This window comes from Drosophila montana, unplaced genomic scaffold (assembly GCF_035044405.1).
Source record: "Drosophila montana isolate Dmon_TW-CO22-7 unplaced genomic scaffold, ASM3504440v1 contig_3218_1, whole genome shotgun sequence".
NCBI lineage: Eukaryota > Metazoa > Arthropoda > Insecta > Diptera > Drosophilidae > Drosophila > Drosophila montana.
In genome coordinates, this window is record NW_026998098.1 from 665,401 (window position 1) to 686,764 (window position 21,364).

The 21,364-nt window shown below is 41.4% G+C and overlaps 4 protein-coding genes across 15 annotated transcripts in view; 1 reads left to right on the top strand and 3 right to left on the bottom strand.

The window, feature by feature from the left end:
- The first annotated feature begins 1,440 nt into the window (after positions 1-1,440).
- Positions 1,441-4,128, top strand: fal (falten). Its single transcript, XM_064690010.1, has 5 exons — positions 1,441-1,756; positions 2,393-2,559; positions 2,613-2,784; positions 2,846-3,546; positions 3,622-4,128. Exons 1-5 carry the CDS (start codon positions 1,619-1,621, stop codon positions 3,686-3,688), a joined length of 1,245 nt encoding a protein of 414 aa, XP_064546080.1. The 5' UTR covers positions 1,441-1,618; the 3' UTR covers positions 3,689-4,128.
- Positions 4,129-4,990: 862 nt separating this feature from the next.
- The window catches only part of pip (pipe), a 50,359-nt gene continuing 33,985 nt past the window's right edge, over positions 4,991-21,364 (bottom strand). The window contains exons 3-7 of one of the 12 annotated variants that reach the window (XM_064689948.1): positions 19,967-20,025; positions 15,490-15,807; positions 15,190-15,434; positions 14,972-15,126; positions 14,717-14,906 (exon numbers count right to left, since the gene is read on the bottom strand). In XM_064689948.1, the coding sequence (XP_064546018.1) occupies positions 14,734-14,906; positions 14,972-15,126; positions 15,190-15,434; positions 15,490-15,807; positions 19,967-20,025 (950 nt within the window). In that variant the 3' untranslated portion in view covers positions 14,717-14,733. The other 11 variants (XM_064689943.1, XM_064689947.1, XM_064689944.1 and 8 more) reach the window with 11 other exon arrangements.
- LOC135433734 (heparan sulfate 2-O-sulfotransferase pipe-like) lies at positions 6,692-7,156 on the bottom strand. Its single transcript, XM_064689963.1, has 2 exons — positions 6,976-7,156; positions 6,692-6,914 (listed from the first exon to the last, which is right to left on the bottom strand). Exons 1-2 carry the CDS (start codon positions 7,154-7,156, stop codon positions 6,748-6,750), a joined length of 348 nt encoding a protein of 115 aa, XP_064546033.1. The 3' UTR covers positions 6,692-6,747.
- On the bottom strand, positions 11,409-12,659 carry LOC135433578 (heparan sulfate 2-O-sulfotransferase pipe-like). Its single transcript, XM_064689719.1, has 3 exons — positions 11,919-12,659; positions 11,692-11,846; positions 11,409-11,635 (listed from the first exon to the last, which is right to left on the bottom strand). Exons 1-3 carry the CDS (start codon positions 12,386-12,388, stop codon positions 11,409-11,411), a joined length of 852 nt encoding a protein of 283 aa, XP_064545789.1. The 5' UTR covers positions 12,389-12,659.

Consider the following 21,364-nt stretch of genomic DNA (forward strand, 5'->3'; position numbering starts at 1 on the left):
ATGTTTGTATGTATGTACATATATTCGTACACATATAGTATTTTATGCCTTGGATATTCTTTGCTCTCTCTTTTATCTTAAAGGTGCATTGTCCGCAATTGGCCTGTTTACTGCAATATTGCAATTACAGTTTATATATACATACAAGTATGTGTAATATATGTAAAAGTAGATACATATGTATGTATTTATGTGTGTGCTGGAATGGGCATTGTATTCGTACGTAATTCAAAATTATCTAAACAATCATGTGAACGAACCGTACCGCTATGCTGTGCATTTTTTCTCTCTTTACTCTTTATATGTCTCTTTGTTTATTTCATGCTCTTTGGATAATTCGCTCTTCTGTTACACTTTCAGCTGTAGGTCAAAAGGTACTTTCGCTTTCGTTTCAATGCGACGGCGCTCTCTGAAAAAACCTATTCTATGTTGTCTACCTCTTTCCCCGACCCCTTGGCGGGCCGGTTCAAATAAAAATTGCTTTGATAAAGCGCGTGACATTGATTTGGATATAATTATTTTACAAATTTGCCGTGCTGCATTCTACTTGATAATTTTATATTAAAAACTGTTGAAGCTCATGTTATCGAATTAAGGAGTTTAAATTATATTTTGACACATGAATGTATTTTGTGTTTTTGTTTTGTTTTTTTTTTTTTATAAATAAATTTTTAAATTCTGTTATTTTTGTATAAAAAAAAGGTTGTGGCATAAAAAATTAACGGTTTTTAGACAACCGCTGGCTGCCGAGATTTTTCTTAAAATCAGCCAAAATACCAGAGGCTTTATAGCCATTTATAGCCGTTTGTAGCGGTTTTTAGCAGAATTTTAATAGTTAGTACTGCATACTTTTGTGCTGTCTACATAATACGTTGAAATTAAAATTAAAATTGAAATATCTCGGGTACCATATGTCCGATTTCGGAATGATATACCTCTTTCTTCTCGTACGGATCTAACGATTAACACCAAATATCTGAATTCTAAGAAATGGCCCAATTTGAGAAAAACTACTATTTTTTGCAAAAATTACGATGTTGGCTGAAAAGGGCTGTGACCACGAGTCGAACGAGACCAATCTTTCCAAGATCGGGGCTTATTTGACCGAGATACAGCGATTTAAAAAACGCGAAAAACGCCGTTATAATTTTGAAGATTTTTCGTTTTTTTTCCGATAATTCGGCTAAAAATGGTCAGATTTTGGAAAGTTATACCTTTTTGAACTCGTACTGATCTCTGAAATCGACTTGCATACCACGTTTTTTGAATTTGTTTGGAAATCCAAAATTTGTGAAAAAAAAAACAAAAAAGCCCAAACGGAGCGGTGGAGCAGCTGGTGGAGCAGCTGAAGTACCAATACGAACGAATCTGCTTTAGGGAACGCTCCGCAGCCCTGGCGACAAGCAAACGCGTTGCTTGGCAACCCTGAACAAGCTTGCGGCAAACAGCTGATTTGCTCTGACGTCGATTGTGCTCCCCGCTGACATAATTTTTATATTTGTTTACAAATGTGACTTATAATACATACAAAACGTTTCTTCTGTTGCGTTATAGTCGCTTCGCTTTTCTGTCCCATTGCAAATGTCAACAGAAGCGAAGGCGAAATCAGCTATTCCAGATGTCAGCCAGTTTGGTGTGTGATTGCAGCTCCCTGACCCAACAGGGCACGGAGCTGCCTGCTCTTTCAATTCAGCAGCAGCAGCTTCAATTGCGACATCAGCAGTCGAGCAGCGATGCGGCGGCAGCAGCTCCACATGTAAGTGCGTTTTTTATTTATTTATTTAATGATTAGACATGCCCACCAATTTCAATCAGAACCCAACCCAACAATCTGGTTGTCATGGAAACCGTATAACAATTGTCTAGCTGGGAGAACAGCTGTTTATCCCCTCCAGTTACATCTATACATTTGGGGCATATCGCAGCTTTCACTCCTTATGCTACGCAAAAGGCTGTTTGAACTTATCAGATTTAGTTTAGTTGCATATTAGCTCATATCTCTCTTTTGTGGTCTATTCTGTTCCAAGATAGAATTTCAAATGTATATCCATATAGAGGCATGCACACTGCATGGTTATAAATGCTTTGTGTTATAATTGAGTACTTTGTAAAACCACTTGAACCTCTCATGTGTCGAGCATACACACTTTCTATAATGTATTTCATAAGGAACTTGCCTAACCAGTAGATATCTTGGCTTCATCAGTTGAATTTCTCAGTTCTCATTTGCTTGTCGAGGCGACACATTTGTGTCCAAGAATAAAAGCAAAGTTACAGTTTTTAGCAATCAATTCCTTTCCTTTTTACCAAATGTACTGAACTAGTGATATTAATAATTTGTCGTTCAACTGATAAGAAAATGATTTTGTTCATATTTTTGCGCTTTGTTTAGATGCTCATTGAGGATGAAGTTCATGGAGTTATTGAAATTCCAAGCCACATCGAGGAGTTAGTCAATCATGCCCTGTTCCAGCGCCTCAAAAAAGTTCAACAACTGGGACTGCTCTCGGTAAATGCCAAGCCGGAGGCCACACACACCCGCTATGATCACTGCATAGGGTAAGCAATATCCTCTATTATAAGAAAAAGTATTAACTGCAGCTAAATTACAGGACATACAGGAGCGCAAAAGATCTACTGAATGCCTTAAAGCGTAATTCACTTTATGATCGGGATTTGCCGGAATGGTGCCGACAGGCGGTGGAAATTGCAGCGTTGCTTCATGATATTGGACATGGTCCATTTTCGCATTACTGGGAACAAGTTTGTGGCGAAAGCTTCGATGTGAGTAGCTGTTCGTATTCAAAATTATATTGTAATTCATTTACATTTCATTTGCGCCTAGCATGAGCAAAACGGATTGGTTTGCGTGGATAAAATCTTTGGCGACATGAAGAGCACGAAATTGTGCACACTTCGCGATGATAACAATGGACGTGGTGTGCAGCTAATCAAAGCGCTGATACTCGGCAAAAGTGAACTGTTGACGTATCCAATGATGGGACATGGCTACATTTTCGATATTGTGCATAACAGTCGCAATGGACTCGATGTGGATAAGTGGGATTATCTACGGCGCGACAATAAACGACTGAATCTGCTGAGTGAGGATGAGATGCAATTTGATGATGTATTTCTCAAGGCTCGCATTTCACCGGATGGCCAGTGTATTCAGTACCGCTATGATGACTATCATCTTATATACAAACTCTATGTGGCACGCTGGCGTCTTCATATTGACGCTTATCAGCTGCCCAAGGCTCTGGCTTTTGATCAAATCTTGTGTAAGATTGTGCGACGTTGTAAGCCGCATCTGATGAGCGTGAGGGCAGACTCAAAGGAGTGGTTGGACTTATACGATGAGCGTGTATTGCAGATGGTTGACAGCGATCCCGTGACGGCTTACCTGCGTTCTCCGGAGCGCTGGGTCGAGACAACTGCCTGCGAAGATAAGAATCCGGCTTATGTATGCGTAAAACGAATTAAGGTTGGTCCGGGTGTTGACATGAAACCTGATGAGTTCTATCCACTGTATGGTGATAAGAGGTAGGTCCGAGTGTCATTTAAATGAATCAACTGCTAATTTTATCAATTTTGTATTTTTGCAATCCCTTCTCACAGTAAGAAGCGCAAGATTGATCGATCAACTACGCCGACTCTAATCACAGCATGCTATAAGTTGCTGTAGCATTGGAATTAAAAGCAGTCAGTCTTCAAAAGACCAATTTGTATTCGCCCAATTTTGTTCAATAACTGTTACATTATATTTTAGTATTCAGATGTACAATTCATGTTAAATGTTTTACTCGTTTGTTTATTTCCTCGATTTAGTTATTATGTGCATAATCAATTTTCTCTTGTTTCACATCACTTTTTTAAGTAATAACTTGAAAACCATTTTTTGGTAACCAATCTGGAAAGACATTACCTTAGACATAGCAATAACACTCAGGGAAATGTAAACACTATATGCCTCCAACAATTATGCTGTAAAATAAGAAACCGACCTACCCGAAGCTATAATTTATAAATTTTGTTACGGAGATTGGGACCGCTAAAAGCGGTTTTTCTTATTTTAAAAAATGTTTAATATTAAGTAATAAATATTTAATAGATTTTTACCAAAAGCTTGTATAACATTTTTGTCTACTTTTATGATTTCCCAGTAAAAGAATTTTAATAAATAAATGTGAAAAGACCTTTTTTATTTAAAATATTGACAAGCTATAAAACAGTAGATGCACATCTACATCTAATATTTTACTTATTGAAGGTCGCCGCTCGAATTAGCTACCGACATGCATATTCGGTACCCAGGGAACACCACGAGGAGGCCATTGCAATCGCAATGGGTTCATTGTTTAAAATGAACTTCGAGTCGACTTGAAATGCTTCAATATTTTTTATTAAAACACTTCCAGGTTCCCCAACGCAGATTTATTATTGTTGCAAATTATTTCAATATATTCTGCTTGCTTTGTCATATTATCTTTAATTATTCATGAAAAATTATATTATATTTGGTTTTATCTTTGTGTGGTAAATATATTTCATAATTTCAGAGGGTTTACTTTATGGGCCTGACATTCATAGTTTATGTGAATTTTATATGAATTTTGCAAACTAAAAATGAAATCATTAGGTAATAGTAGATGCCAACTTCTTTTAATTCATTCTATAGGCTTATATAGGAAAACGTGTAAAAAATATTGAGAACTAAATACATAGTCTATAGACAATTATGATTCACACCAGAGCCTTTACGTGTTGCAATTGTAAAAAAGGGAATTCTAAAGAATAGTTAATAGCTTTAATTAATTTCATTGAAGTCTGTCATTAGTTTTAACTTTAAATCATGAGTCGCAATTCACTCATGTCTTTGAAAAGACAAAGTTCATAGATCTTATGATAGCGTTTATTATTTTTACAGTTTGTGAGCTTAAAATTCTTAATTCTAGTTAAAATTAGGTATTTAAAAACAAAAAATTTCAACAGTTCACTTGAAGACATCACAATTCGAATGCATTTTTCATAATCACTAACTAAACAATATAAATATGTATATGTTATTATGTATTTAATAAACATATAAATAACTTTTATAACCAATTTGAAATATACACAATGATAAACAATTATTTACTACAATATGTGTGTGGATTGAATGGAGGAGGGGGTAGCGCAGTTGACTACAGGATCGATTATATTTTATACAAATGTTTTACACAATTTCGAACAATAGAGGAGACTTAATTGCGCCCCAGTGCCGCCGGATGCGCTGTTATAATCCTCTGCGGCAAATGGGCGGCCAGATATTGTTTATGTAGTCGCTGGCGACAGAATTGATAGAATTCGATTTCATTGGTAAAATTGCGACGCACAATATCCTTGACATGCTCGCTGACCGGTGGCTTAAAGTTGTTTTTGTTGATCTTTGTCAGATACTCGGCGCTGGCTGGCAATGACAAAAGGAATACATTTTTATAGAGATAAATCCAATGTTACTTTTTATTTAATTGACATACTTGCATAGATATCTCGCACGCCTTCAAAGAAACGTGGCACATATTTCTCCAGCACTGAGAGTGTTGTATTGAAATCTTCCAGTACTCCAACTACCGCATATTGTTGCTCCACGGCAAACTTGGCGCGCTCCAAGGCGCCTACAGTATTAAAGGGACTGTTAAAGAAATTATTTTTTATTAAATTGACACTGCCAATGCGTTCAGATCTGCGCAGCTTACGTGCACTCATAATCATGGCCGCAAAAGAACAAGCTCTGACGGCGATGATCGCCAATGCCTTCAACTGTGACGCCCTGTGTGTAGGTGCATTCCTGGTCACCGCTAAGGACGCATGTCTCGAAGTCCTTCTTGAGCCAGGCTGGATGCGGCAGGGGAAGGTCTGGAAATGCGGCCTTCCGTTCCACAAAGTACCAGGGAGCACGTACATAATAGAACCAACTAATAACACGCTCCACGGGATCCCGCACCACATTCAGATAAATGGGCGTCGGCAAATTGAATTTGGTGAAGTTGGTGAAGCAGACATGCTTTATGAATACTGAGGGTTCTGGTAGCTCACTGATCACTTCCGCCATCTCCTGTTGCTGATCCTCAGCCAGGCGTATGGTTTCCACCTTTTGGACAGCGTCGCGATGAAACTGAAAATTATTGCGCTCCGAGAGACGACGAAGTAGCTCCATAAACGTCTGACTGCCCACTTTCGGAACTCGATTGAAGAAGACCAACTCCATTTGAGCCTTTCGTGTATTGTTCAGTTCCCGTACATTAAGCGATGACATCTGACATAAGAAATGCTTGGATTAGAAAGTGTATCTAATAGTTATCAGGGAGTGTTTCCTAACTTCTGTGCCATTCCACATCAGCATTATCCATAGTTACCTTACATTCCTTGGTGTTTGATATTTAATTGGTGTTCTGTGGGGAAATCGTTTCAAGAGGATATAATTCCTCTATACAACTATACAATAGAGTCAAATATATTGAACTCTGAACTTAAGACTCAAGTGAGATCTGTATGAACTACTTGAAACGCAACCGTATACAATTTCAAGAGCTCACAAAGCGTTAAGTTATTTAACTTATTTAAATGCAACAAGGCAAGAATCATCTGACACTTAAAGAAAACAGCTGGATATTTTGTTAAAATACATATTTATTATAAATGCGTTTTTGGTACAATTTGGGATTTCACTTGAGGCCCTCCGTTTATTTCAGATTTGATTCAAACGATAATCTGCTCCAGTTGCAGTGCCAAATATTGTTTATATAGACGCTGCTTGCAGAAATAATAGAAATCATACTCCCGGGTAAAATTACGCCTCACCATAGCTCTAACATCAGGATCGATTGCATATCGGCGATTGTGATTATGGTAGCTTTGTTTGTACACTGTAAAAAGAGGATAGAATGGAGCTGGAACTGGGATGGGAATAGAGCATGGGTAACCTACAGTTGTGCAGATATGGTGCATGATTGAAATACCGCGGAATGTACTTTTCCAACACTGTCAGGGTAACGTTTGGCTGCTCCAATGTGCCCACAACGGAGTATTCCTTTTCCACATTGCGCTTTGCCACTTGCACCGCTCGTTGCGTATTGAAGGGTCTATAGTTGGAAAGTAGTTGCTGCATTCCGACATAGAGGGATATCTTAGGCTTTACTTTACTTACAAACAATCCTCATGATTGCCGCAAAAGAACAGGGATTGTCTCTTGAAATCCTCCACGGCATCCTCGATTGAATATTGGATATATTGACAATCTGGACTGCTACTGCGCACACACTCATTAAAGCTCTGTTTATACCAGGCATTTGTTCGCTGTGGATAGCCCGGATAGATGCTACGACTGATGATCAGTTTCTGGCGAGTGCGTTGCTTATAGAAATGTTGTATCATGCGCTCCACTGGATCCCGCACCAGCGATATATAGATGGGTTTGTGTTGTCCATATTGCGTAAAGTTTATCCAGTTGCCGTGTGCTATGTAAAGTGTGTCCTTCTCCAGCCGGCTCACCCACTCGGCCTCAATTTTCTCCTCATCGGCTGTGCGAATATTGCTTATACTCCGCACCGGTCCATTGAGCACCAGGTTCAGATCGTTATGATCCGATAGAAGGCGCAAGAGCGGAACCAGTTGCTCGGTGCACACGCGGGTTGGACGATTGAAGAAGACCACTTGGAGGCGGGCACGGCGAGTATTGTTTAAACGCAGAGTGGTTACATTGACCAGCTAAGAAGGTTTTCATTTGGCAATTTGTAGCTAGAATTGTGATCGATAACACACAGAGGTTTGTGATTAAGCGTTGGGTGAGTCACAAATAATGTGGTCTGAAACTGTGTAAGCGACTGCACTTCAAATGACTGGACTCTCGACTCTGAGAACTAACATATACAAGACTGCAAATAGGTTTTGAACCGAACCGGTTTTACACTCGGAATTACACTTTTAATATGGGAACGGAACCTTAAGCCAAGCCAGTTGCCAGAAAACCAGCAGAGGAGCTCATATATCTTCCAAAACATATTTTCATTCAAAAATGTTTTCAAAAGGCAAGACTCACTCCCTATGCAGAAATATCTAGTCCATTGAATATATCTAATCCAATTTGTTAGTTGCCAATATTGACTAGTTGTCAAATTTAGCCTATACTTTTCATTGAAAATATTTACGAGATTATAAATAAAAAATTGAATTAATATTTTTAGAATATGTGAGAAGCCAAGGTTTGATCCAAAACCTAGGTTTCTTTGAACTACTAGCCATTTTTATGGGTTTTGCAACCCTAAATATGATACCTTTTAATACAATTGCTCTTATCAATAATTGGGTATTTTAAAGGAAAGTCTTTTATTAATAAACCTGTAAATATGTACGCTTAAGCAGATAACTTGTAGATAACTTTGGAACTGATGAGATGAGTGCTCTAATAGCATCGAAGTCTATGTTAAATTGAGACGCTCCAGTTCTGTACGCTTCAGAGCAATGTACTGCTTAAAGAGACGCTGTTTGCAGAAATAGTAGAAATCATATTCGTGGGTGAAATTACGCCTGATCATAGCTTTAACGTCTGCATCGATTTTGGGCTTGCGATTGTTTCGATTTCGATTTTGAAGTTTATCCTGATACACTGTAAACAATAGAATATATAACTCTGGCACTTCCACATCGTTTAGTTTTAGGGTCTTACATGGATACAAGGTCGTGGCACGCGCAAAATATCGCGGTATATAATGCTCCAGTACGGTTAGTGTAATATTGGTTTCCTCCCAGCTGCCCACAACCGCATATTCCTCTTCAACCCTACGTTTGGCTATTTGTATGGCCAAGGGGGAGTCAAAGGGTCTGCAAAGCATTCATAAAACTAAAGAAATTGCCGGCCAAGCACTCAAACCCATTAACCTTTACCTTTAAGAGGCAGACTTTCGTATTTACAAAAATTATCATTTAATCATAACCTCGGTTTGGGGATTCTATATCGTTTGAGCCAGAAAAGGGCCAGAGTTAATTAATAAATATTAAAATCAATTTAAAAGTAAAATCACTTGTAAAAAAATTTACTCAATATAGAAATGATCATAAAATGCCAATTTATGCAATTAAATGAATTATTTTTAGAGAGGTAAGGAATTATTTTGTTTTTTCTAATTTGAAAGTCTGACTGCATGTTAATGGGTCGAAGGGGCCAACTTTACTCACAAGCAATTCCGATCGTGACCACAAAAGAAAAGCGACTGTCGCTTATAGTTGCCCACATAATCTTTCACTGTGAGGGGCACATATTGGCATTCCGGGTCGCCGCTGCGGACGCAATCGTTGAAGTTTTTCTTAAACCAAGCGGTAGGCTTGAGGGTAGCCATTGGATTCTTGCGATAGAATATGGCATTTAGATAGGAATTGCGCACATAGTAATACCAGCTGATCACGCGTTCGACGGGATCACGCACTAGGTTAATGTAAATGGGCTTGGGAAAGTTGAAGGCATTGAAATCGATCCAGGATGTGTGCTCGATGTAAACAGTGCCCGGTTCTGAGTTGTAAATGTGATCTGCTCTTTCGGCCTGTTGCCTGGGCGAGAGCTGACGTACCGACTTCTTTAGGCCCGTGCGATCGACATCGAAGTCGCTGATCTGCTGTAAATTCTCCATGAATTCCATGAGCGACTCGCTGCCCACTTTGGCGCAGCGTGTGAAGAACAAACGATCCATTTCTGCCTTGGCCGTGTTGTTCAGCTGCTGTGGCGTCAGGCTATGCAACTGGTAGGGAATTGGATTGGGAGTGGAAGGATTAGGAGAAGAGCGTGCAGGTGACACAACACATGGAATTAGACACAAAATGGGCACGACCACACACACAGATAGAAAGGTTTGCGAGTATTATTTGTATTTTCTTGTTTCTACTAAAATATTTATTTAATGCATATAGAGTCCTAGTCGAATCTAATTCAACAGTCCATGCTTCTCCAGCTCACGCAAGTTGAGGGCCAAATACTGTTTGTACAACCTCTGCTTGCAGAAATGATAAAACTCATATTCGTATGTGAAATTACGTCTTATCATCTCTTTGACCTCTGGCTCAATGTAGGGCTTGCGCTTGTTCTTATTCCGATTTGTGATCTTGTTATTATGCACTGATTAGTAGAGGGAGAAATGGTTAACGAGATTTGTTGGGACTTTGACTATGATAGCTGCAACCTACTCTCATACATCAGCTTGGCACCGCTAAAGAAACGTGGTATATAGCGCTCGAAGACGGTCAACGTTATGTTCGTATCCTCCCAGCTGCCCACCACAGCATAATCCCGTTCCACATGCTCCTTGGCCATTTGTATTGCAGTGGGCGAGTTAAAAGGACTGCAAAGCGGACTCAAGAAGTATTAGCCGGGCTCAAGGTGGCAAATCCTCTCTCTACTTACATACAGTCGTCATGATGGCCACAGTAGAAGAGCGACTGTCTTTTAAAGTTTGGAACGTAATCCTTTACGGTATGTGGCACATACTGGCATTCGGGATCTCCACTACGTACACAATCATTGAAGTTCTTTTTGTACCAGGACGCGGGCTTAATTTTCTTGTTCGGCGCCTTGCGATACTCGATGGCATTCTTGTAGGAGCTGCGTGCATAGTAGAACCAGCTGATGACACGCTCCACTGGATCCCTAACCATGTTTATATAGATGGGCTGCGGCAGATCAAACTCGCTAAAGTCCAGCCAGTTAATGTGCCGTATGTAAATGGTGCCTTCCTCCAGGCCAGCCACAAACTCGGCAGCTTCTTGTTGCCCCTCTTTATCCATTTGCCTCACGGTATTTTCATGGAGTCCGCTGCGCTCCAATATAAGACCCTCATTATACTCAACCAAGGCATTAAACAGTTCCAGTAGGGCTTCACTGCCCACCTTGGCGGCACGATTAAAGAAGAGCACATCGACTTCAGCATTCCGCGTATTGTTTAGCCGCTCGGCGCTCAGACGTTGCAGCTGGAGGAGGTCGGTTGGGAATAGTTTCGAGTTTCATTTAGGCTTTGCTTGCAAACTGGGAGTTCACTCTAGGTTAGTCTTGAGCTTAAGTTCAAGTTAGTGGGCGAAGATCTCTTAACTATTTCGAAGCAGTTCAGGTAAGGTGATTAAATAAATTCATAGGTTCGTCAAGACAATGACCAAAGAGGTAGGCGATAGGCATTCAGTTCTGAACTCAGATCAGTAGGGATATCGAAGATAATAATTCCAAATAGAATCAAATTATATTATGAACTGAATTAGCTGATGATATTTAAAATAAAATAAAAGATCTTTACACTTTAGAATTTCTATTGGTATTTCAGTTCTTCGTAGATCTTTGAATATTGATTTATTGGATTCTATATCTAAACTAAGCTTTCGACTAACTAATCCCTGACGGCCAGCTCATTGGCTGATTGCAATTGAACTAAACTGTTGTCCAGGCGCATCAGTTCATTGAGTTTTAGTGCCAGATATTGTTTATGCAAACGTTGGCGACAGAATTGATAGAACTCGATTTCGCGCGTGAAATTGCGACGAACCATGTCCATAATTTCATCTCGAATGTGAGGCTTCATGGGATTGTCGTTCGCTTTGGCGGCGTGTAGACCCGCTGCAAAGGGCGTTATTATTATAGACGCAGCTGGGTTGTGTCTTTCCAGTACTTACAGTAGTACATTTTGGAGGCATCCGCAAAGTAGCGCGGTACATAAGCCTCCAAAACGGCCAGAGTTTCATTAGTATGCTCCCAAGTGCCCACAACCGCGTATTCGCGCTCCACATTCTGTTTGGCCAACTGCAGGGCCAGCCGCGAGTTGAAGGGCCTGAAGTGTTTTTTTTTTTTTTTGGAGTAATTATGGTCTGGGATAACAATACAGAAGACGTCAACCACTCACGTGCATTTGAACTCATTGTGGCCACAAAAGAATAGGGTTTGACGGCGATGATCACCCACACGCTCCAGCAGGGAGCCCTCAATGTAGGTGCAGACCTTTTCACCGCTCAGCACACACTGATCGAATTCGGTGTTGACCCATTGGGGATTGGGCATTTCGCGATTGTGACGACGACGACCCGGCACAAATACCCATGGGGCACGTATATAGTAATACCAACTGATGACGCGGTCAACCGGATCACGCACCATATTGATGTAAATGGGTCGCGGCTGTTCGTGTTTGCTGAAGTTCAAATAGTTCACATGACTGGCAAATACGGTGCCATCCTCGAGATTAACGATATTATCTATCCAGTCGCCCTCCTCGGCGGTGTCTAGCAATGGCCGAATGCCGCCGTTCTGTGGATCTTTCTCCACCTCATAGTCGTGCACTTTGCCCAGGGCTCGCATCAGTTCTATAAGTTGCATGCTGCCTGTTTTGGGTACACGATTATAGAAGAGCACATCGATCTCAGCCTTCTTGGTGTTATTCAGCTGATTGGCATTCAGCTGAAGTATCTGCAAATGATCGAGGCGCACCGTTGAGAGCTCAATCAGAATCTGGGTACAGTGAGTGCAAGCAGCAAGCTAACCGAATACCGACTTGAGATTAGTAGCGAAAGGAAAAGACTCGTTGGTGAAAGTTGCTATAAAATATGCTGGACAGGGGAGTGGCAAGAGAATTCTATACCGTTCCTTCTTTACGTCACGACGTTATTGTAAAGTCTACCGCCCGTTTCTTTAAACGATTTCATAATTAATTAATAAATACGATGATTTGTTAAAGTTTAAATTTTTAAAAGTGCGTTGTTAAACTTTTGCTTAAACTATAAATACTGAACGTATTGATTTTTTTTGATCAAATATTGGTATTATTAAAAACATAGTCTGAGACTCGGCAGAAATTTCGCGCTGGAATATCGGGGAAATGTAAAAGGCCGCACATTTCAAAGTTCACTCTAAAATACTCCTGTATTGGCTGCGATTTGTAATTCATATTTTTTTTATTACGAGGAACAATTCTCAATTTGTTTTCCTGATAGCTATATACTGCTTATAGAGGCGCTGCTTGCAAAAGTTGTACAACTCAATTTCGTAGGCGAACTGTTGCTTCAGATAGGCCTCCACATCCTCGTCTAGGTGATTGTCGTGCGGCGTCGAATTTATCATAAATTTGTCCCGATGCGCTGAACACACATAACAGGCAAAAATTAGACAAGCGGAAGGTGAGTGGATATTTAGAAGGACCTACAATAATACTGATTTGTGGCATCGGCAAAGAAGCGCGGTATATATGCCTCGAGCACGGCCAATGTTATGTTTGTATCCTCCCAGCTGCCCACGACGGCATATTCCTTTTCCACATGCAATTTGGCTATTTGCGTGGCAATCTCAGAGTTGAAATTCCTAGGGAATAGCAACAATTATTCCATCAGCAGTTCAACAAGTTGGGGCATTACCTACACACAAACGTTCTGATTGCCACACAAATGCAAACTGAATCTTCGCCAGTCTTTATTGTAGGGTATGTGCGGATCGAAGACACAGTCGGGAGCTATACGCTGTCTGACGCATTCATTGAAACTCCTGTCGAAGAACTCCTTATTCTGTTTGGGTTTATTCGGATTGCGCAACAGGCTGTTGGCATAGACCACGGGATGGCGATGATAGTAATAGGCACTCATTACTTTCTGTATGGGATGCCGCACGAGATTTATGTAAATGGGCCTGGGCATATCGTGAGCCGTAAAGTTGATCCAGTTGCTGTGCTCTACATAGACCGAAGGCTCCTCCAGCTCTATGAGTTCCTCAGCGATAGCCGCCTCCTCTTCAAAATTGTATACAGCTTTCTTGCTAGGCGGTATCTCATTGCGGTAGGTGACAAAACCGTGCAGGGTACCCAAATGGCCCAATAGCTTTGTCATACTCTGACTGCCAACCTTTTCTAAGCGATTAAACAATACGAAATCGCGTTCGGCTTTGGGTGTATTGTTCAGTTGTGCTGCTGTCAGATTAGCCAGCTTGAATGGAAGACAGAAGAACTGCCGGTCAAAACTAAGAGATCTAAGGCGAAAGCTAAACGAAGTGAGTTAGTGGAAGATTTGAAAACAAGCTGATCCAATGACTCCTCTAACTGAAATGTTTGCCTAGGCCAAATCCTTAAGTTTAGACCGCATGTTTCAACGTTAACGAAATGAACAGTCTATTAGACTTGAAACGGGGTGCACGTCCCGTGTAACTTGCTATTAAATAGTATTTACCCTCATTTAACAAAATAAAAAAAAAAAGCTTTACAAATTTTGGTTCGATTTCAATTTCAGCATAAGAGATGGGCGTGGGCTGGGTTTTTAGGGCACGAACACGAGCACGTACGGGCAAAATATATATATATACGATCCCACGGTTGAGCTTATTTTCAAGAATTATGTATAAGCAAATCCAAGGCTTAAGGATATCTTAGTGAGTGATAACTCAATATGAACTTTAGCTCATTTTTTCCTAATCAAAGTAAAAGGGTTTTAAAACTAAGTTGTGAAAACTCAAACTTTGCCAACAGACTACCTCTCGTAAGTTTCTCTGGGAATACGCGATTTTACCTTCTGGCCGATAACGATGAAGAGATGTCTGCCAGTTGAATAAAAAGGTGATTTGTATGGCATAACAACCACCAAAGGATATCTCATATATATTTTTTCTTTCTGTTTGACGAGGTTTGATGTAAAAGTCCAATGTTACAGCTGATACACATTGCTCTTTGCGATGACCATCTCTAATCACAGCTCTAAATGACGATTTATTGCAAAATATTGACGATATAAACGTTGCTTACAAAAATAATAGAACTCGTACTCCAATGTGAAATTAGCATGCACCAAGCTCTTGATTTGCTCACTAATTTTCGGCTTCCAATGATTGCGTTGTGGCAAGGCCAAGCTGTGCTCGGCTGCTGCATTATCAAAAATAATAAGGTTTAGAGTTGAGGTGCTTTTTCGTAGAAGTTAAGTTAATTACCAAAGTAAAGATCTTTTACACCTCGAAAGAAACGCGGTATATAGTGCTCCAAGACGGCAAGGGTAACGTTTGCATCCTCCCAAGAGCCCACTACGGCAAAGTGCCGCTCCACATTCTGCTTAGCACGAGCTATGGCAGCAGGTATATTAAAAGGTCTGTCCAGGTATCATTAGAAAAATTAGAAACTCAGTTTAGGGCTGTGCTGGGGAGCTACCTACTCGCAGAGGGGCGCATGTCCGCAGAAGAATAAACTCTGGCGTTTGTGATCACCGGAATCGTTCTGAAAGCCCATTGCATAATCATAGAGACATTCGGGATCTCTTTTTAAGACGCAGTCTTCAAAACTTTTCGTATAGAAGTCGCGTTTTTGAAATTTTCCATTAGTTTTATACATGCGAAGAGCAGTCCAAGGCGTACGCTTATGATAGTACCAGCTTATAATTTTCTCTACAGGATCACGCACCTAACAATATCATGGAATCAATATAAACTCAAATATGCTTTGGCAAATATCGTACCAGGTTTACGTAGATGGGCTGGGGCAAGTGATGAGATCGAAAATCAATATAGCCAACCGGCTCGACATAGACAAAGGCCGAGCTTTGTCCCAGATCTGAAACATATTCACCCAGAGCTATTTGCTGCTTAACAGTTAAATGGTTGGCAATCGGCCTAGAGAAAGGCGTATGCTCAAGGATAAAGTTGTTGAGCTCGCCCAGGCGACTCAGCAGTTCAATAAGCGTTTTAGCTCCCGTTCTGGGCACACGGTTAAAGAAAAGCAGCTCACTGTTGGTTAACAGGGTGTTGTTCAGGTGCTTGGGATTGAGTTGCCACAACTGCAAAGAGTTCATGAGAGAGAGAGAGAGGGAGAGTGTTGAAGAGAGCGACAAACAACACAAGCACACAGAGAAGCAGTGGGCGAAAAGATTAAGTTTACATTTGTCAATGCAATGGGCTTAAAATTCCCAAGCAGTGTAAGTCACAGACAGACTTAAAGTCTAAAGACGTTTACTTAGGTCAGAATAAAGTGCATATTTTGTGTGTAATGGTATAAAGGAATTTATTTAATAATAGTTGGCACAGCTTAAATGATATATACACTTCTGTTTAATACTCATAATCATCTTTCGAATCTTCACCGCGCAGCTCCGGCATCAGCAGATAGTCATCCTCGCCAAATCGCTTGCCATTGCCGAGTGCCGCATATTGCAGATATAGACGCTGTTTACAGAACTCATAGAACTCAATCTCATTTGTCAGATTCTTGCGTAGCAATTGACGCGTCTCATCGCTCACGATGCGTGTGACATTGTTCCGATTGACACGCGAGAGTCGCTCCTCACCCACTGCAAAGTCGACGCAAGGTTAGGAATCCTTTTTCCCACAACAAAAATTGCAACAAAAAAAAAATAATAGAATGATAAATGCGCTTACGATAATAGGCCACCTTGGCATTGCGAAAATAACGTGGTATATAATGCTCCAGCACGGTTAACGTGATGTTTGTGTCCTCCCAGGTGCCCACGACAGCATATTCCGACTCCACAGTGCGCTTGGCCTTCTGCATGGCCATCTCCGAATTGAAGGGCCTAGCTCAGGGTTGGATGGAGGTTTGGTTTCAGAAAGTGCTTCTGTTTCCAGACGCCTCGCTACTTACATGCATAGCTTCTTGTTCATGCCGCAGAAGAACAGAGTTTGCCTGCGATGATCACCCACGGGATTTTTGATCTGCATTTGCTCAAATGTGCAATGCGGATCATGTTTACGCACACACGTGTCCAGATCGAGATCGAGGAACTCATCCGATGGCATTGCTATGGCCTTATCGCCCAGCTTGGCCTTCATATCATTGTAATACCAGCGTGCGCGAACATAGTAATGCCAGCTGATAATGCGCTCAATTGGATCCCGTACCAGATTTATGTAGATGGGTCGAGGCAGATGGTATCTGGTGAAATTGATGTAGGCTATGTGCTGGCTATAGATGTGCGGCTTGGGCCGCGTTAGCAGATCCCCAATCAGATCCTTCTGGCCCTCCTTGGGCAACATAATTGTCTCCTTGGCGCTGCCCGGATTGCGTGAGTGCACAAAGCCATTGATCTTGCCCAGGCGCCGCATTAGCTCCATGAGCGATTGGCTGCCCACTTTGGGCACGCGATTGAAGAAGACGAAGTCCACCTCCGCGTTTTTGGTATTATTGAGCAAATCCGCGGCCATATTGTAGCCATGCTCATCATCTTCGTCTTCATCATCCTCAGCTTCATCGTCATCTTCGGCATGCAGATTCTTTGGCATTGCCAGCTGTTTATCGTGCAGAGCTTTGTGCACATGGTTATGTGATGGATGAGCTGTTTGATAATTTGCTAATCCATGCTGTTGCAGCTCCTCGCCCTTTCGGGCCGCGTGCACATTGTGACCACGTAGCTGCAGGAAGTAGGCTTTTATTAAAGTTCTATGCTGAGAGTCTGAGTCCCTGTCCCACTAACAGCTACCAGCAATAGGAAACTAACTACACAGTTGGAAGAATTTTTAGAGGTTGAAAAGACCAAGCAGAGCGAAAGTAAGAGTAGCTTTTATTCTTGAAATCTTATCCGCTAACTGATCGATCTTTTTCCAATTGCAATGCTATATGCTGCTTATTCAGCCGCTGCCTGACAAACTGATAGAACTCAATCTCCTGCGTCAGATTCCGACTGAGCAGGGCTCGCGCCTCCTCGCTGATTGTGGGCCTGAAGGCATTCCGGTTCACATTCTCCATATCCCTTCGCATCGCATAGTACACATCCTTGGCGCCCGCAAAGTATCGTGGTATATATGCCTCCAGCACGCTCAGTGTGGTATTCGTATCCTCCCAGGTACCCACCACAGCGTAACGTTTCTCCACATTCCGTTTGGCTTGCTGCATGGCCTCCTGAGAGTTAAAGGGCCTGTGAAGGTTGTTTCAATTGCAGTTTGGGCTAAGCTGCTATGCTGCGAGGGCTGCTCGATGAGTTCTCAGTAACTTAACCCCAAAACTAAAAGAATGTAAAGACAAGCTCAATCAAGCCATCTTATTCCCGAGTTGGGCAAAACTCACAAAAAAATTTAAATTTTATTCCTTACTGTCGCAACATTTAATTTAGCTGGATTGCTTTTGGAAAATATCGTTGTTTCAATTGAGCTTTTTTTTAGTTCTTTCAATGCTTTGAATTGTATTTTAAATATATCGATTTTTTTTTTAAATGGGACTTTTTCGAAAAATATCCTGCAAATAAGTGCCATATATGACCTCAAAGTTATCTTTGGTCTTAATTTAATTGTAAGCATACACCCTTTAGAACAAACTTTGCCACAGAAAACAAATCGAGCAAGCCCCCTCCTCTAATGGCCGGCTGTTACTCACATGCAGAGCTCGGCCTGTTGTCCGCAAAAGAACAGGGTTTGCCTTCTGTGATCACCCAGATGGCCGGTATCCGATTGCTCGTACACACACTCCGGATCGTGCTCGAGAATGCAACGATTGAAATCCTTCTGGAGCCATTCCAATGTTGGGATTTTATAGTCACTTCCAAAGGCGTTAACACGATCCGCCAAGTACCAGGGCGCTCGTGCATAGTAGAACCAGCTGACCAGACGCTCGATCGGATCCCGCACCAGATTTATATAGATGGGCCAGGGGTGCCCGAATGCGGCAAAGTTCAGAAAGGCCACATGCTTCGTATACGAATTGGCTGTGCTGCAATTGAGTATCTCAGCTTTGAGCAGATTGCGTGCAAAGCCGGTATCCAAGAGTATCGTTTCGAATAGGTGTTTGGGATCGCGACGCGCCTGGAATTTGTTACGATTGGCCAACAGCTTAAGCAGCTCCATCAGTTTCTCGCTGCCCGCCTTTGGCACTCGATTAAAGAATAGTGTATCCAGTTGGGCCTGCGGCGTGTTGTTCAGCTGTGCGCTGGTCAGGTGTTGTAGCTGCCGGATTGCAAAAGTGGATGCAGTTTGCAAGCGTTGTTGTTACATTCACAGTCACAGACATAGGCACAGGCACAGGTACAAGTACAGGCACAGGCACAGCAAAAAAGACGGGTGGGTAGCACAACAAGTACATAAGTAAGTGGTACATATAGAGATGGAGGCTATAAGCGGATTTTGGCTGAAGCAACAGGCACAATTGGGCAGTGGGGCAACTGGTAACCTGTATCAGTCATCAGGCATCTGGCCTGGGCACAGTTTATGTATTTTTTTATATTTTTTTTTCCTCTAAACTCATCGACGCCAACGCGGTTTTCGCAACTGACATTTGTCTAAATTATAATCCTCTTCGGTGGACTTACCTTTTAAGCGTTTATTTTAATAATCATAAATCGAATTTCTATCTTTTCTATGTCGCAACTGGCGCATCTGGCAGCTAACTCAATCAAAATTAAAAAAAAAAAAAAAAAAAAAACGAAAGCTGCGCTAACAAAATTTCAAGACTGAGTCAAAGTGTAGATTTGGGTTAGTGTAAAGAGAGCTGCATGGATAGACTAAAGAGAGTCGTAGCCTGAGCTAGAGAGCTAGAGAGCATACGTAAGAGAGACAGAAATAGAGCAAGAGAGAGAGAGAGAGAGAGAGAGAGCTAAAGTCTACCAAAGTTTTCTATTTGATTGTGTTTATGTTTATGTTGTATGTATATGGCAGTGAGACAGAGACAAAGAGAGTGAGAGCGAGAGAGAGTGCTATGACATTCGATGAGCAGCTTCCAATGTGGAACCAAAATGAGCCAACGCTTATACCATGATGGGCGAGAGAGCGCGAGAGTGAGAGGCAAACAGCAGGCAAGACACACTTGAAGAAAATATCAAACACCAAGGAGCTGAGCAGCTACCTTAGAAACGCGTTTTTTAGCTGAACTTTGATGCTTTAGATGGTTTTTCGCTGATTTTTTATGGCCAACCAAAATGTATGCAATAATGTTTACGACATGTTTATATGGCAAAGGCGAATCATAAAATAGTTATACCAAATGCTCGCACTTACCTGGCCGGTGCTCTTCAGATATTGATAGGTGCCGTGCAGAGTATTAATGTCGTCATGTTCTGAAATGCAAGCAGCAGAAGTTATAGACATGCATGTACACAAAATGAAATTAATTTATTGGGCTATTATGTTGATTATAGCCGAATAAATTGCTGCTGATAAATTTTATATAATATCTCGTAGATAGAAAAATATTTACAAATGTGCAGTTTCATATTCTCATTAAAGCTAATTAACCAGTTCGAATATTCTACAGAATATTAGATATGTTTCTTTGCGAAACCTGAATTTGTGTCGGTCATTTACTTTTGTGTTGTTCATGCCTCGACGACGACCTTAAGCAATCACTGCAGGGCAGTGCCAACTCCTCCCCTTTGAATGCCGTCAATACTTTTACTTTTCACAAAGAAATTATGCAATATTTTTGATAGGGAAGAGCACTTCACTTCGAAATGCTTCTCCCAAGCCGGCAGAAATTGGAAAATAAATGTGACTGCAATAAATATGCAAGCTCATGAAGGTTCCTTTCACTTTCCAGAGTGTTTGGATGTAGGATCATCTCCCCTATCTGGTTATCATGTACAGTCTAAACGAAAACGCAAGCGTTTAATGTCTTATCAACAATTTCGAAAGTTGGCCCAAAATCCTGTGAATGAAACCTTTCCAAGCTGTCCACGTATTCCGCCATATTCAGTGTTGTAAGGGCAATTAAATTTTGAATGCCTTTGCATATGTCAGGCCCGGGCGTAGGTTGGCAGCACCGGTCACAGGTTTGCGAGTTAAGAGCTAGCGATTGCACACTAAATGACTGCAATTCAGTATTTGGACAGGCGGAAAACGTCTTGATTTTTGGCCAACTGCGGTCGATTCGAGTGGAGTGGCAAGACAAAAAAAAAGAGAGAGAGAGAGCGAGAGTGGAGTGAGAAGTGATGTGGGTTGTGGGTAGCTTGCACCACTTTCGTCTTGCGGCTAAGCATTTCATAATTTGCCCGCTGGAGCCTGATGAACAAGGAAGTCGGCATAAGTTCGAGTCCAAATCCAATGCCTATAAACCAGATTCGTTGTGTATGTGGTCTGCTTTTGGCCATTGGTATGGTCAGTTTCACTGAATGATCTGAATGAAAGTCGCCAAGACTAACTGGTTTCAACTGGCATCGCATCGCACCCGTATCCAACTCACTGAACCAAAGTGAAATACATTTTGTGGTCTGGCCAGGCCGCAAACAGACCAGAGAAGCCTTTGCTTTAACTTCTTTTTTCTGGCACTTTTTGTGTGGTCTTGAAATTGGGTTACATGCATGCAGTTTCTTATGCAGTTGTTACAGCTGATACACCCCCTCTCTGTTACTCGACAATGACGCAAATCTAGTTTTTGCTGTTCTCGAGTCATTGACAGAC

Excerpts from the sequence above, each read along its gene's own strand:
- LOC135433578 (XM_064689719.1), bottom strand. The coding sequence starts at position 12,388 with ATGCAACTTATAGAACTGATGCGAGCCCTGGGCAAAGTGCACGACTAT. Across the intron at positions 11,847-11,918 it reads CACAATGAGTTCAAATGCAC|GCCCTTCAACTCGCGGCTGG; the intron begins GTGAGTGGTTGA and ends AAAACACTTCAG. Across the intron at positions 11,636-11,691 it reads TGCCTCCAAAATGTACTACT|CGGGTCTACACGCCGCCAAA; the intron begins GTAAGTACTGGA and ends CGCCCTTTGCAG.
- fal (XM_064690010.1), top strand. The coding sequence starts at position 1,619 with ATGTCAGCCAGTTTGGTGTGTGATTGCAGCTCCCTGACCCAACAGGGC. Across the intron at positions 2,560-2,612 it reads CGCTATGATCACTGCATAGG|GACATACAGGAGCGCAAAAG; the intron begins GTAAGCAATATC and ends GCTAAATTACAG. Across the intron at positions 2,785-2,845 it reads TTTGTGGCGAAAGCTTCGAT|CATGAGCAAAACGGATTGGT; the intron begins GTGAGTAGCTGT and ends ATTTGCGCCTAG.
- LOC135433734 (XM_064689963.1), bottom strand. The coding sequence starts at position 7,156 with ATGCAGCAACTACTTTCCAACTATAGACCCTTCAATACGCAACGAGCG. Across the intron at positions 6,915-6,975 it reads TGCACCATATCTGCACAACT|TGTACAAACAAAGCTACCAT; the intron begins GTAGGTTACCCA and ends CTCTTTTTACAG.